This window comes from Filicampus tigris, chromosome 13 (genome assembly GCF_054856515.1).
Source record: "Filicampus tigris isolate MCC_2025a chromosome 13, RoL_Ftig_1.0, whole genome shotgun sequence".
Taxonomy (NCBI): Eukaryota; Metazoa; Chordata; class Actinopteri; order Syngnathiformes; family Syngnathidae; genus Filicampus; species Filicampus tigris.
In genome coordinates this window covers 20,267,614-20,281,753 of record NC_141229.1, presented here as the reverse complement: position 1 = coordinate 20,281,753, position 14,140 = coordinate 20,267,614, and the positions used below count along the sequence as shown (strand labels likewise).

At 40.5% G+C, this 14,140-nt stretch overlaps 1 protein-coding gene across 1 annotated transcript in view; it reads right to left on the bottom strand.

The window, feature by feature from the left end:
* The window catches only part of tpo (thyroid peroxidase), a 22,081-nt gene extending 7,941 nt beyond the window's left edge, over positions 1-14,140 (bottom strand). Inside the window, exons 1-9 of the mRNA XM_086050046.1 lie at positions 14,107-14,140; positions 13,370-13,403; positions 11,532-11,686; positions 11,285-11,414; positions 8,903-9,032; positions 5,528-5,716; positions 3,779-4,264; positions 1,650-1,908; positions 605-775 (exon numbers count right to left, since the gene is read on the bottom strand). Coding sequence (XP_085906172.1) covers positions 605-775; positions 1,650-1,908; positions 3,779-4,264; positions 5,528-5,716; positions 8,903-9,032; positions 11,285-11,414; positions 11,532-11,686; positions 13,370-13,403; positions 14,107-14,140 — 1,588 coding nt within the window. The remainder of the gene's footprint in view (positions 1-604; positions 776-1,649; positions 1,909-3,778; positions 4,265-5,527; positions 5,717-8,902; positions 9,033-11,284; positions 11,415-11,531; positions 11,687-13,369; positions 13,404-14,106) is intronic.

Below are 14,140 nucleotides of genomic sequence, written 5' to 3'. Positions count from 1 at the left end.
ATTAAATTAAGTGAAAATAAAAACAAATATAAAGAAATGTACGTAATTGAAAAAAATGAAAGAAAATAAATATACATTGATATTTAACTGTATGTATATATTTATTTTCATATTTATTTCCACATTTATTTTGCAATTTATTTTTTTATTTTTAAATCTTGTTTGACTTTTACATTTTTTTACTTTTATTTTCTACTGTATATTTTTTGTTGTTCTTATTTCCATATATATTTTTTTAATTTATTTTTTCAATTATATTTTTTATTTTCACTTTTTGTCAATTTATTATTTTGGCAGTTTTGGTTCTGCGTTGCAGAATGAAATGTTATTCAAATGAGGGGGCGGTCCAAAATGTGTCTTGGCTTGAGCTATACGCCTATTGGTTGACCGACATGTCAGTGCAGCAAGCACCATCAGCTACCCAATAGGCAAATAGTTCAACCCAAGCCACACTCAGGACCAGCTCCTCATTTGAATAACATTTCTTCATGTGAGTATGAATTGCAGAAGGAAATATTATAAAAACAACAAATGCAATGATTGACAGCAAGATGAACATACAATGCAACATTACATGTTATGTATTGTCCACTTTGAGACAAACCTGGGAGACCATGATCTCGTCCTCTCTGCATGTTCAGTGCAGCCAGGTCCATGTCTTGTGGAATAGCTAAAACAACTAGCCTCTCTGTCAGGTCGTCTGCCAATAATTTGTTTGAACGAACGGCTGCTGCTTCCGTTCCAATTGCACCTCTCAGGATTGGGTCTATCCCACCTAAAAAAGCAACAACATGCGCTTAAATTAGTTGCTTCAAGCTACATCCAATATCTATCTATCCATCCATCTATGTATCTATATCTATCTATCTATCTATCTATCTATCTATCTATCTATGGCGGATAAACGGACGGCGGAAAGGTACCCCAGCTCTAGGCAAAAGGTGACAAATGGAATTTTTAATAAAATGGACAGCTCTGCTGATTAATATTGCGTTTGTGGAATATGAGAAATCCACCCATTTTTAGCTAGGTAACGACCAATCACGGCTCAGCTTCAGAAAACAGCTGAGACGTGATTGGTCGTTATCTGAGTCCTGAGCAACTTCAATATTATCTTCAGTCGACAGAAGTGACAAAATAGCCACCCCCTCAGATGGCTAAAAGTGGGTGCATTTTACTGTTTAACTAATATTCCACAAACGCTAGATTAATCAGAATGACATATTTCAACTGGTGGGCCTGCATAGAACATATTCTGGAAAAAAAATATGTTTGGGTTGATTTCCTCTTTAAAAATACTGACAAATGGTATAATATCATCATTGGTAGTTTTGAGTAAAATAAATAAATCCAAAAGCCTAATTTAACTTATTAATTTTTAAAATTGTATTCAGTGTAAATCATTTTGACTATTTGGGGGAATAAGCAAAAACTGCCTATCGTTGGCCAACACCTGTGGAAAAACACACTTTACTTGCCAAATAACCGCATTTTCTGCATCGTCATTCATTAAAATGTTCAAATTTCCTTGACTAATTGGTCCATTGGGGAACATATCTTAGGGTGGAGATGATGCTGAAGATTTCCGCAGAGTACAGAAATGACAAGCAACATAACTGTGACCAGTTTTGTCAATAATTAACTCTTACCTTCTTTGATTATTCTCCATGGACTGAAGAAGGTGTCATGCAGCTTTAAACTGGGGAAAAATTCATGTTGCTGGTAGCTCTCATTGAGTCTCCTGACGGCCGGGGCGATTGTTGCATGACCAAACCGGAATGCCGCCGTGGCAAAAACATTGGAAGCAGATGGGTCCACATTTGGATCATATCCTCCATACGGTCCAATGTAATTGTCAAAAAACTCTTTACCAATTATTTTTGGAACATAATCTCTCATGGTTATAATCTAAGAAAAAGCAGAAAACAATGTAATTTAGTTTTGAAAGCCAACAGTAGCCAGGAAACAGACAGGCACCGCTCCACCAACTTGTTGCCATTTTTACGTTTGTCCACAGCGGGACACTAACTGTGACCCTCCAGCTCAAAAAGCCACAATCCTAACAGATACTAATACAGCTACCACTGCCCCACACATTGTACAGAGAACCAATTTGTTACTGGGCCTCATAGACATCATTATGGCCCAAATATACCTTATCACCCAGTGTTTGTCAGCAGCCCATTGGCGGATGTTTGCTGGTGTAATGTTTGGAGCGCAGTATATTTGTCCCAAACAGGAATGTATCTTATCATTCGTCTGGGAATGTTCATCAGCACGCACTGACTACTCTGCCCTCTAAACACGATATCTAGACTAGACACACAAAAACATAAAATAACAAATGAAATACTCTACTTATTTCTGTACCACAAACTCCAAAGTGTTTGAGAGTGTTTGTAGGAAAGCATTTATTCACGAAAATCATATTCTATTCCGCTATTCATTAGTATTACACAAGGTGTGTCAGGACTGGTGTGACAAATGAGACATTCTAAACCCAAACTAAGGCGACTCATTCCTGTTTCTCCATGACAACACACTGCCTTGTCTTACAACAGACGTAGAATAATGCAGCATGAAAAACATCATCATACATTACGTGGGGGGCTAAATGGGAACTGGGCGTATTACATCATATGGTCTGACCCCCCCAAAAAAACATTTTGATCTGCATCCTGCTTTTCTGTCTCAATGGGATAAGAATGTTGGCCAAATGCACCTAAACTAGGGCTTAATCATGATGAAAAGGTGATTCATTTGGAAGGTGATGTATTATGAGAGATTAAAAAGATTACTGTTCCAATCCATATTTTTTGTCATACAACCACATTGCTAGGACCTGAGACCAAAGATTACAAACGTGAAACAAGTAAGGAATTCAACCTCCACAAGTTGTCACTAAAAACGGTGGTAATTTTGTCTCTGTTCTATTTGGAATTTGTCCAAAAGTCATGGAAATATTACCTCCCAAAATTGAGGTTGAAGCACACTCAAAAATTAGAGAAGGTCCATCCTCAACTCGGAAGCATAAGAATGCCGTGTGAAATTACAGCGGAATCCCTTGTTAATGAAGTGATTGTTTTTCTACAACAGTGGTTAAATTTTCTCTCACTTGTGTGAGATAAATGTGAAGGTGGGTCTGTGCATCTTCATTTTGTCATGAAAGACTGACAAATTTCGCATTTCCAATCCAACTGGAAGTTAAAAACCATCCCAGATGGAATGAAAACCAGTGACAAAATGATCAATCAATCAATCAATAAATCAATCACATTTTATTTATATAGCACTTTTCATACATAAAAATGCAACTCAAAGTGCTTTAAAACATTCAAAGCAAAACATAGATAATTAGAAAAAAAAAAAAATAATAATCCGTTCATGCCCTCCCTTCCAACAAACCCAAGACAGATATCCATTAGTACATCAGCAATCATTCACACACACCCACACAAAGTGCACAACCTGATAAAATGTGTTAAAAAGACATGACAAGGCACAGAGAAACCATATGAGGAAAGGGTACCCAAGGGGAGCTCTCCGCGCCGAGGGGAACGACAGCCCACGGCCACAGGGGCGCCACCACCATAGAGGCCCGGATTCGACAGGCGGACCCCACACAAAGTGTAGAGGCCGCCGGCCACCCAGACCCAAGGGGTCCCTGCGATGACAGCCCCCGCGGGAAGGGCAGCCACCCCTCCCAATGATGCCATGTCAGGCCGTTTCATTCTCCATAACAATATTTTGCCATATTAAGTAAAGTAAGATCCTGTACCTGGTGCAGAGCCCCAATAATCTTGCGTGTTTCTTCATATATGGTCTCCGCATTCCAGTGACCGTTGAGGTGTTTCAGTGTCTCAGCTATTTGATTGTGTTGCCGCAACCACAGCATGTGCAAACTGGCCAGAGGCAGACCCTCGTTGACCCGACTGTCTCCGGCACGGAAACATGCCGCATTTTGCCCACCGTGGAGACAGACTGATTGCAGAGATTCTTCAAAAGGTAGGTAGGGTCTTCCTTTGGGGTCCTTAAAGTGCTCATTAACAGTGAGTTTCCCATTGAAGCCGCAGAGGTCTCGCAGAAAGTTGTTCACTTTTGGACCGGAGCCGTACACCACTGAACCATCAATGAAGGACGTGATGGCGTTCATCTGTTGTTGCTGCAAGGCTTGAGAGATGTCAGGCCCAAAGCCGTTGAAGCAAGCTGGTAATGAGCGATTGAAAGGCATACAGCGCAGTGTGTTAGGGAAGTTGTCAAGTGCCTGCAGAAAAGAAAGGAAATTATAGGATGTAATTATTAATGTATTGTAATTATGTGTCACACTTTCCAGCACGTACCTTGGTCATGATGTGTTTCACATTGGGTACAGTAAGGGGGAAATGCAAACACAATCTAGTTATCTTTTGTGAAACAGTCACAGATTTATTTATATATATAAAAAAAACAACCAAAAATAAACATTTTCTTTTCTTTCTAGGAAAGTGCAACATCCATTGTTTTTCTTAATTTGGGGTAATGAACAATGCAGACAAGAGCAACAGTTTGAACAGTGTGAATTATGACTTGTGGACTTGTGAAAGTGGAAGTCAACCCCCAACATTTTTTTTAAGAATATGTTCTATGTAGGCCCACTAGTTGAAACACGGCATTCTCATTAATATTGCGTTTGTGGAATATGAGGAATCCACCCATTTTTAGCTAGCTCAGGGTGAGGCCATTTTGGCACTTCACAGACCCTCAGGGCTCAGGTAACGCCCAATCACGGCTCAGCTTCAGAAAACAGGTTAGCCCTGATTTGTCATTACCTGAGTTGAGCAGTTGTGATGTCATTTTCATTCGACAGAAGTGACAAAATGGCCGTCCCCAGAGATGGCTAAAAAGGGGTGGATTTTGCTGCTCAACTCATATTGCACAAACGGAATATTAATCAGAATTCCCTGTTTCAACTAGCGGGCCTGCTGGGAACATATTCTTTAAAAAAAATATGTTTGGGTTGACTTCCGCTTTAAAGTGAAAGTCAAAATGGCTGCCCCCAGAGATGGGTAAAAACGAGTGGATTAACACTTATTCCACAAACGCAATATTTATCAGAATGCCCTGTTACAACTAGTGGGCTTGCATAGAACATATTCTTGAAAAAAAAAAATTGCATTAACTTCCCTTTAAGGCTACCAATAATGCAATCTGTGCGCTACATTTTGGAAACATGTAAAGCTCACATAGAAAGGTGTTAACTGAGACTCAAACCCAGCAACTCCAGCTGCTTTGATGCCTACAGTGGACACCATTTTTTCATCGATATGATCTTAAAAAAGTGCTTTTAAAAGTTAGCTCCAGAGCTCATCTCGGAACTAATGATCAAAAACCATTCAGATTCACATACTTTTTTTAGACAAATAGGGCCAACTGCAGAATTATGCAAAACTTCCACAGAAACGCTACAACTCAAGTAAATAATCATTTGGAACACATATAAAAATGGGTTGGAAAAGGTGCGCGAGAATGTTTGTTGTGGTTTCAGTACCTGGATAGGAAAGCAGGGATGTACGTTTTCACAAGAATTCAGGCAGTCATCACCAGGCTTCCCAGGGCTTTGAGGGGTCAGCGTTATGTCATGGTCAATGTATTGGCCCCACTCCACAAGCATATGAGAGTAGGCATCATCTTCACATTTGATAGAACTCCCCATGATCTTCTTGCTGATTTCCTTTGGCTGTTGAAATTTAACAAAAAATATAATGAATACTTTCAATGATGTGTCATGTGTTATCTTCCAAACGGCTTCTCCTGTACAGGGTCGCGGGGAGGTGCTGGAGCCTATCCCAGCTGACAGTGGGCGAAAGAAAGACTACATCCCGAACTGGTCGTCAGCCAGTCGCAGGGCACATACAGACACCGTCACTGAGCGGGAACCGATCCCACGCTGCCCGCACACAACTCAGGTGTGTATGTACCACTACACCATCAGTGACACACTTTCAATGATAACATGATGTTTTTTTTACAGGGTGGGAATATGCCATGAGTTAAAAGGCCCAATATACCTGTAAAAATATTAGAACAGTGAGGCCAATCCCTTTATTCTATTATTATATTATCTAAACATGATTATAAGACCCAGAGTTGATCTTAAAATATACTGTACTACAAGTTGGTTGGCAAATTTATTGACATAGATAGACTTCACGGCTCAGCTTCAGAAAACAGGTCAGCCGTGATTGGTCGTTACCTAAGCCCTGAGCAGTTGAGATGTAATTTTCAGTGGAGAGAAGTGACAAAATGGCCGCCCCCGGTAATGGCTAAAAACGGGTGGATTAACTCTTATTCCACAAATGCAATGTTTATCAGAATGCCTCGTTTCAACTAGTGTGCCTGCGTAGAACATATTCTTGAAAAAAATATTCTTGGGTTGACTACCCTTTTAAGGACACAAAAGAAAAAATATGTATTATATATGTTTCAACACTTTTTTGGGAGTGTAGAGAGGGGTCCTCTTAGGGGAAGCTCAGCTTCCCTTGCAGTTTTAGAGAAATCGCCACTAATGTACAGTATATATATATTAGGGGTGTAACAGTTTTTGTATTCGTCCCGAACCGTCTCGGTGCAGGCTTCACGGTTTCAGCGCACGCATTCATACGACGAATACGTCTGATGGGGTGGGGGGAAGTCAACGCCTGATGCTGCATTCATGTTACGTTCACACCAACTGCGTTGGGAGCGTTTCTGGTGGCGCGTTTCAATTGGAGTCAATGTAGTTCGTGTGGGCGGGCGCGGTTGCGTGCGGGGCGGTGCGAATTATGCGTTTGGAGCGGTGGGACGCGGCGCAAAGCACAGAAAATCAGTCTATTCGCCCCATTCGTCACGTATTAAACAAGTCAACTTTTTTGCCATTCCGCCTCGCGGCAGCCAATCAGCATCGGGCATACTACGTCACACACAGCCAAACAGCGTCCTGTTTACTTGGCGGCTTTTGTTTTTACAGTTCTAGAATTTTACCAAGACAGCAATATTGTTAGCATTAGCATAGTGTGTCGGCCATTTGATTGCGATGTTAAAAAATGCTGTCGTAGTGTACCACCAAGCGAAGCCCCTCCCCTCTCCGCTGTGCATGAATGAACGGCTGCAGCATCCAAGCGACCGCGACATTTGACCGTGGTCCCTGTCATATACAATCACACAATAGCCGTGGTGCCGCATGAGCTGTCCTCTGCTGCTCTTATAATGAAGTCAAAGTTACTAGTTGGCAAGTGCTACCTGACTTTATCTGCAACCTCATTCTATCCAAGGAAGAAAGGGGGTTTCTTGTGTTTAATATTTTTAATCATTATTATTATTATTATTATTGTTAGTATTATTATTATCCATCCATCATCTATACCGCTTATCCTCACAAGGGCCGCGGGGCGTGCTGGAGCCTATATTATTATTATTATTATTGTTATTATTATTATTATTATTATTATTTACGAACAACCCTAATGTGTACGTTTTTATTCTATTTTGTGCTTTTATAACAGGGAATGTTTTTTGCTTTATAGCAAATTGAATTGTAGCTCTCTGTTAAAACAAAATTAAAATAAAAACAACCTAGTCTGTTGCATTTGAGACTTATTGCTGTACCGAACCCGTACGGAACCTTGACCCCCATACCGAGGTATGTACCAAACCGTGACTTTTGTGAACCGTTACACCCCTAATATATATATATATATATATATATATATATATATATATATATATATATATATATATATATATATATATATATCAACATGTGTAGTGAATGTAAACATAAAAGGTAACATAACGTAAACATAAAACACAGCTTGTAACGCGGGTCTAGTACTTTGAAAAGTCTTTTAAACCCCCTGTTTTCCACTGTTTTAATGGGAATCATGTCTTCAGCAAGGTAATAGGTCACTGCCTCAGTTACTTCTTTACACTGATTGTTTGTTTTTAAGTATGGAGTGCCCTTGTTAAAAGACTGTAAACTGTGGGTTGTGTTAGCTTGGAGCTAGCGGCTGACTCTGGCTACCATATGTCTGATCTCCGTTTGCTTTGGCTGTTGGCGTAGTTTTTTGGGTGCTGTCTCTGTCCCCGCAAGTGATTAAACAGGTTTGTCGTGTTGCCATCTGACGTCCAAACCGAGTCACTGCAAACTTTGCAAATAACTGGTTTGCGCTTTCTCCTCCGAGAAACAGCCAAACCAAATTGACACTGTGGATGTGGAATTTCTTTTCGGGACCAACTCTGCTTCGTGGTGACTTTCCGCTATAGCTTCCCGCTATACAAACAAACAGGGAGGCTTGGAGTGTCATGTACAGTGCACTATGCATGCTGTGATTGGTTGGTTGGGTATGCGTCAGCAGCCTTGAACCAACATAGAGCTAAACTGTATAGAACTGTATAGAATGTGCCCTGTAGACGATCACATGATCTTTCGGCTTTATGAGATCGTCAACATGTCAAACCCCTTAACGATGTAATATCTATATATCGCCCACCCCTAATATATATATATATATATATATATATATATTAGCACGTCCGCCTCACAGTTCAGAGGTCGTGGGTTCGATCCCGGCTCCGGCCACCCTGTGTGGAGTTTGCATGTTCTCCCCGTGCCTGCGTGGGTTTCCTCCGGGTACTCCGGTTTCCTCCCACATTCCAAAAACATGCATGGTAAGTTGATTGGACTGTCTAAATTGCCCCTAGGTGTGATTGTGAGTGCGGATGTTTGTCTCTGTGTGCCCTGCGATTGGCTGGCAACCAATTCAGGGTGTCCCCCGCCTACTGCCCAAAGACAGCTGGGATAGGCTCCAGCACGCCCGCGACCCTTGTGAGGATAAGCGGTATGGATAATGAATGAATGAATATATATATATATATTGCAGTTTACCTTGGGAAGCTCAAATCCATTATAGAGCTTTCCTGCATTCCAACCTTTGGGTTGTCGCAATCCATCTTCATATTGAGGTGGAAGCCATCTTATCAAAGGGATGTTAGCTGCTCCCCAGAGGTGATTGTACCTGCCAAAAAACAAACAAACATGAAGATTGATATTTAATGAACAGCAATGAAACAGCAATAGTTCAATGGTCCTCAGGTTGTAAAGTTTGGAATGCCACAGTGAAATGTGCCTCAGAGCTGGGCACTTGACCCTTTTTTGCCGGTCCGGCCGCGACCCTCAACCCTTGACCTGGGTACCATTCCGGCCGCGACCCCCCGCCCTTATTCATAAAAATTATCACCCCAAAAACTGCGTGTGCTTACTTCCATTGCGAACCCCAGGGGTGGTTTTGTCGTATTGTGTAATTATTTGGGTCTAACAGACGGCCAGAAGTCGCATTCAACAAGTTATTTATTTTCCACACTTCCCTTCATTCACGGCCTTCAAAATAAAAGCATACCAGCAAACAACTATACACAGCAGGTTTGCTACGGCGTATTTCCGGAAGTAGAAAACGCCAGAAGAAGTGCATGAACTCCACCTTGATGTGGCAGCGTCATACTTGAGTGCTGCGCGCAGCTTAATATACTTCCGGGCACAAGATGTTTTGAAACAGTTAAGTTCCAAGTCGGGGGGCGTCGCTTCAAAAAGACAGTGACAACAATGGATATCGTACCTGCTACAACCATAAAGGGACCGAGTTGACTAGACGATGCATTTAATTTTATTGCCAAACTAGTTTGCTTTTGCAGCAGCAACGCGCTGTGTGCTGCATCCTCTCTCTCCTCTCCGTGTGGGAAACTGTATGTCATCGCAACATGTGACATAATGGACCGATTAGAGCAGCAACAATTCCTGATGTGTGCGTGGCATGTGCTGTAGACCTGTCGCCAAAAGCGCAATGCGTCGGTCACGTGAATCAATGCGGCAGTTGTCGCTTGCGCCGACGCGGGAGTAGAAAGAAGCCTAAAAAGAAGCCTTTCACTGAGTAGGCTGAGATGAAATTTGGCTGCCTCGTGACCATGTCAAAGGCATGAGGACAATTAGTGGGCCGGACTAAAATCCACTTCAGGCCATGATTAGTCCAGTCGTTTTTAAAAATTTGTCAACCACGACAAACCCCCCACCCCCACCCCCCCCACGCCCAAAAAATGGGCATCCCGCCAGGCCGGAGGGTCTGACCGGTCTGGCCCAGGGAACAACTGCCCAGCTCTGATGTGAATTCGCAAATCATACAAGATTTTAACAGGTTGAGCCAAATTATCACTGAGTGTGTTCTGCTTTTTGTTCACCTTTTGGGGACTTTTTTATGAGACTAAAGCCCGGTTCACACAGCAAGATTCTAAAATTGTTGGCAGACTTCCAAACGCTGCGAAAACCCAACCTGGCAAGAGCTAGATTGATCCGTAATCACTCAAAGGAGTTCTCCACAGTATCAATCTGCGACTGTTCCACTGTGATCTGCTCAGGAAAGACGGGACAGTCAGTACCAATCACGGCAATGGATGAATATGTTGTCACCAGCATGCGGCTTGTTTTGATCAGCTCAGTCCTGCTATCTTGAAGATTGGCACAGTTTTGGCACAGTTGGTATAATGGTGTTGAGATTATAGTATTTTTGCAATGTAAATATACTGATAAAGAGCGTAAAATAACAACGTGATTTTTTAATCAAGCCAAGCCGGGGGTTTTTTTAACTCACAAATATATATATACTGTATACAGAGCTGGGCATTTTACCAAAATTTGCCGGTCCGTTTATCGCCTGCAGCTGGAGTACCCTTCCGCCGTTAGCCGCCATTTTGTCCAGCCAGAACAAATAGTAATTGCCTATTGGCCGGTCCACCTATTATTTTAAACGGGATTCCGGTAGCATTTCCGACTACTAACTTCGACAAACTACCACTTGCAAACATTTATCGGGGCAATAATGTCTGCCTTTCCCGTTCAAGAACGGGAATGATAACGACATTACCAGTTCATTAATTGGTGAACGTACTGTGTCTGAATGCCATTCACCAAGGATGGAACCACTTTGCAAAACACCATTCAATGTGGAGTTCATCCAAGCGCTGGAGATAAGCACACAAAAACCGCACACATTTTCTTAAACCAGGGGTGTCTGAACTCGGTCCTCAAGGGCTCGTGTCCTGTCTGTTTTCCATTTCCGTGTTGTAGACGTTTGCATTGTATTTGGCGATTGCCATATTTGCAGTGATATAGAGTCAAATAGTCCCCAATTCCACCACATTTCAAATGTATTAACTCTCAATGTAGTTGTTTTATGAGATTTGTGTGGATCAATGCAATGACGTCACTTGACTACAGTACCTGTTGTTGCACATGCCATTTATGGAACGATACTTGCTGAGGTAACTATACTGGCAGATAGCCGGATGCGCTGGAGGTGGACATCCTGACAGCTCTGCAATCAGCTCCACATGCTCCCATGAAAGCAAACCTTTGACAAAAAAGCATTTCACCAATTTTTCGGAGAGAAAAACTGCAGCCTGACTCTAAAAGTTGTCTTGACTCAAGTGTTGTTTTTTTTTTTTTTTACAATTAAAAGTGAGCCTACCTGTTGTTGCCCTTTTATACCTCTGCTTCAGTTTTTGGTGAAGGCCTTGCAGAGTTGATTGGAAAACCTCAGCAGCACGTCCTATCTCTAGCGTCTCTGTCTCAGTTTGTCGACGAAATGTAAAGCCGCGAATCAGGGACACGGGTGAACTTCGTCTATGCACACAAATGAAAAGAAAATTAAAGTGTGTAGTTCTGTGTGGCCCCTTTTTTTTTGCCACAGTATTTTTCCACAGAGACGGTGACAGACAATAGAATTCATTTTGCTTGTTGATTACCTTTGTCTGGTTTGAAAGGATTTTTCATCAAGCATTTGAATACTTTCTTGATATGATGAAATTATCAAATTTTGAATGGATGTTGCTGTAGGGGACATGACAAAACATATGAAAGAGTTCATAGTCTCAGGTCCACCGAATTACATACAACTGTAGAGTAAAATTACATTTTACAAAAGTAATGCTTTACATTTGTTAAGGCACATTGCATGATTTTACAAAATTCCGAGGCACTGAACTCTAATGCAATGAAAAATAGAAGCTGAAATGTTGCGCCTCACTCTCAGTTAGAGTTAATACACATTGAAACGTAGTTGCAAACACTTTTGAATGTACTTGCAAAGTATGTTCAACTTATTGATAAAATGGAGGCTAAATGCTAAAAATGTAGCATTTTTTCCCATAATGCAACGGGGCGCATTCGAAACAATATCATGCACGGAAGACATAATAAAATCATAAAAATGATTAATTAAAAATGTTTACTTATTTGATTTTCAAATGTATTAGCAGAGCTGGGCATTTTACTAAAAAATTGCGGTCCATTTATCGCCTACCGCCTACAGCCGGGGTACTCTTCCGCCTTTTTGTCTGGCCGGAAAAAAATTGTAATCGCCTATAGGCCGGTCCACCTGTGATTTTAAACGGACTTCCGTTAGCGTTTCCGACTACCAACTTCAACCAACTACCACTCGTACAACCACCACCCACCGCCCCACCCCTCCCCTTACTGCGAGAAACTTAAACTGTTGTCACTCCAACTTGCTAACACAATTATGTTAGATTTGAATTCAATGTATTTTTATAAAGCAGCAAATTATATTGTTTTAATGATCTTCCGCTTGTGTACATAAAGTAAACGTTATAATTAGGAAATAAAAATTTTAATAAAAACCTGTGAAAAAATTATAATCAGTCACATCAAAATGATGTATCGCCACATATTAACATTAAAACACTATTTAATAAACATTCACACAAAAAAAAAACCCAGCATGTCTACAGTGTCCATATTATTTTCTGTATTTTTAGAGGGCGCTGACATTTTGAGCAGAAACCACTATTAGTTATTCTCATGACCTGATGAATTATTACCAGGGAAAATTCCTCTCTTCCCTCCACTGTGCAGGAAATAAGATTGTTGCTAACATGAGGACCACAGTTGGCATTGGCACTACTTAATTAAAAGAAAAAAAGTTGCTGGAATGATTGTATAATGTTTGCCCAGATGTGCTGCAAGTCTTTAAGAAAATTGAGCACCATACAATAACTTGTGGCGCTCATTTGAGAACCACAGCAGAACTGATTATGTGCACACCGATTATAATGTTTTAGCACCACCTGCTTTTTTTGTTCTATTATTCACTAAAGTCGTTCTTCATAAATTGTATTCAATTATTTATGTTATCATTATTTACAAACCCCAATTAATAAAAAAATAATTAAAATTAGAATACAATAATTTGCAAATCCCTTTCAACCTACATTCTACGGCTGAACAGGTTTATTGCAAAAAAGTGAGTGTCATGATCGGTTATAGTAGCATCCCCGAAAGGCTCACTTGTTCACAACCAATGATGGGCCAAAGTTCAACACTATGTGAACAAATGCGTGAGAGAAATAATCCAACATCTTAAGAACAAGATTTCTGAAAGAACAATTTCAAGGAATTTAGCGATTTCACGATCTACGGTCCATAATATCATCAAAAGATCGAGACAATCTAGAAAAATCTTAGTTTGCACGTCTGAACCTTATTCAGCTCCATTTATTAAAATTCGACAACAGTATCTGACTGGTGAAATGTATGAATACATTTTATTGAACAGGTACCTACATTTGCACAAGTATAATTTATCTGACAAACTGAATACATACTTCCCTTTAATTTGGTGATGCCAATTACTGGTATCGGGTTCATCATATAGAAAATGGAAGCAAAAGCGTTTAATTAATGAAAAGGTATCTGTCAGGAGGTGTAAAACATCAAAGCCTGCAGGAACTACTGTAGGTTGTTTTCTCAACAACTTGTGTCCATTTTTTACAACGGTAAAATAACATTTCAAAGCAGCAAACAGTTGAATGAACATCTAATACAAAATCAAGTTTGCATTCCTAAAAACAAATCAGGTGTGTTGCTGAAATACAAATAAAAAGCCTAAAATGTGCAGCCACAATTTTTTTACTGTCTCTGAGAGTCATCGGCATTTCCCAAATAGCTTTTCTCAATTCATTCCAATGAATAAACGATACATTAATATGTATGTATTTTAAATAAAAAACAAAAAAAACACTTACCATTGAGGAAGGTGACTTCATCCGTTGACATCAT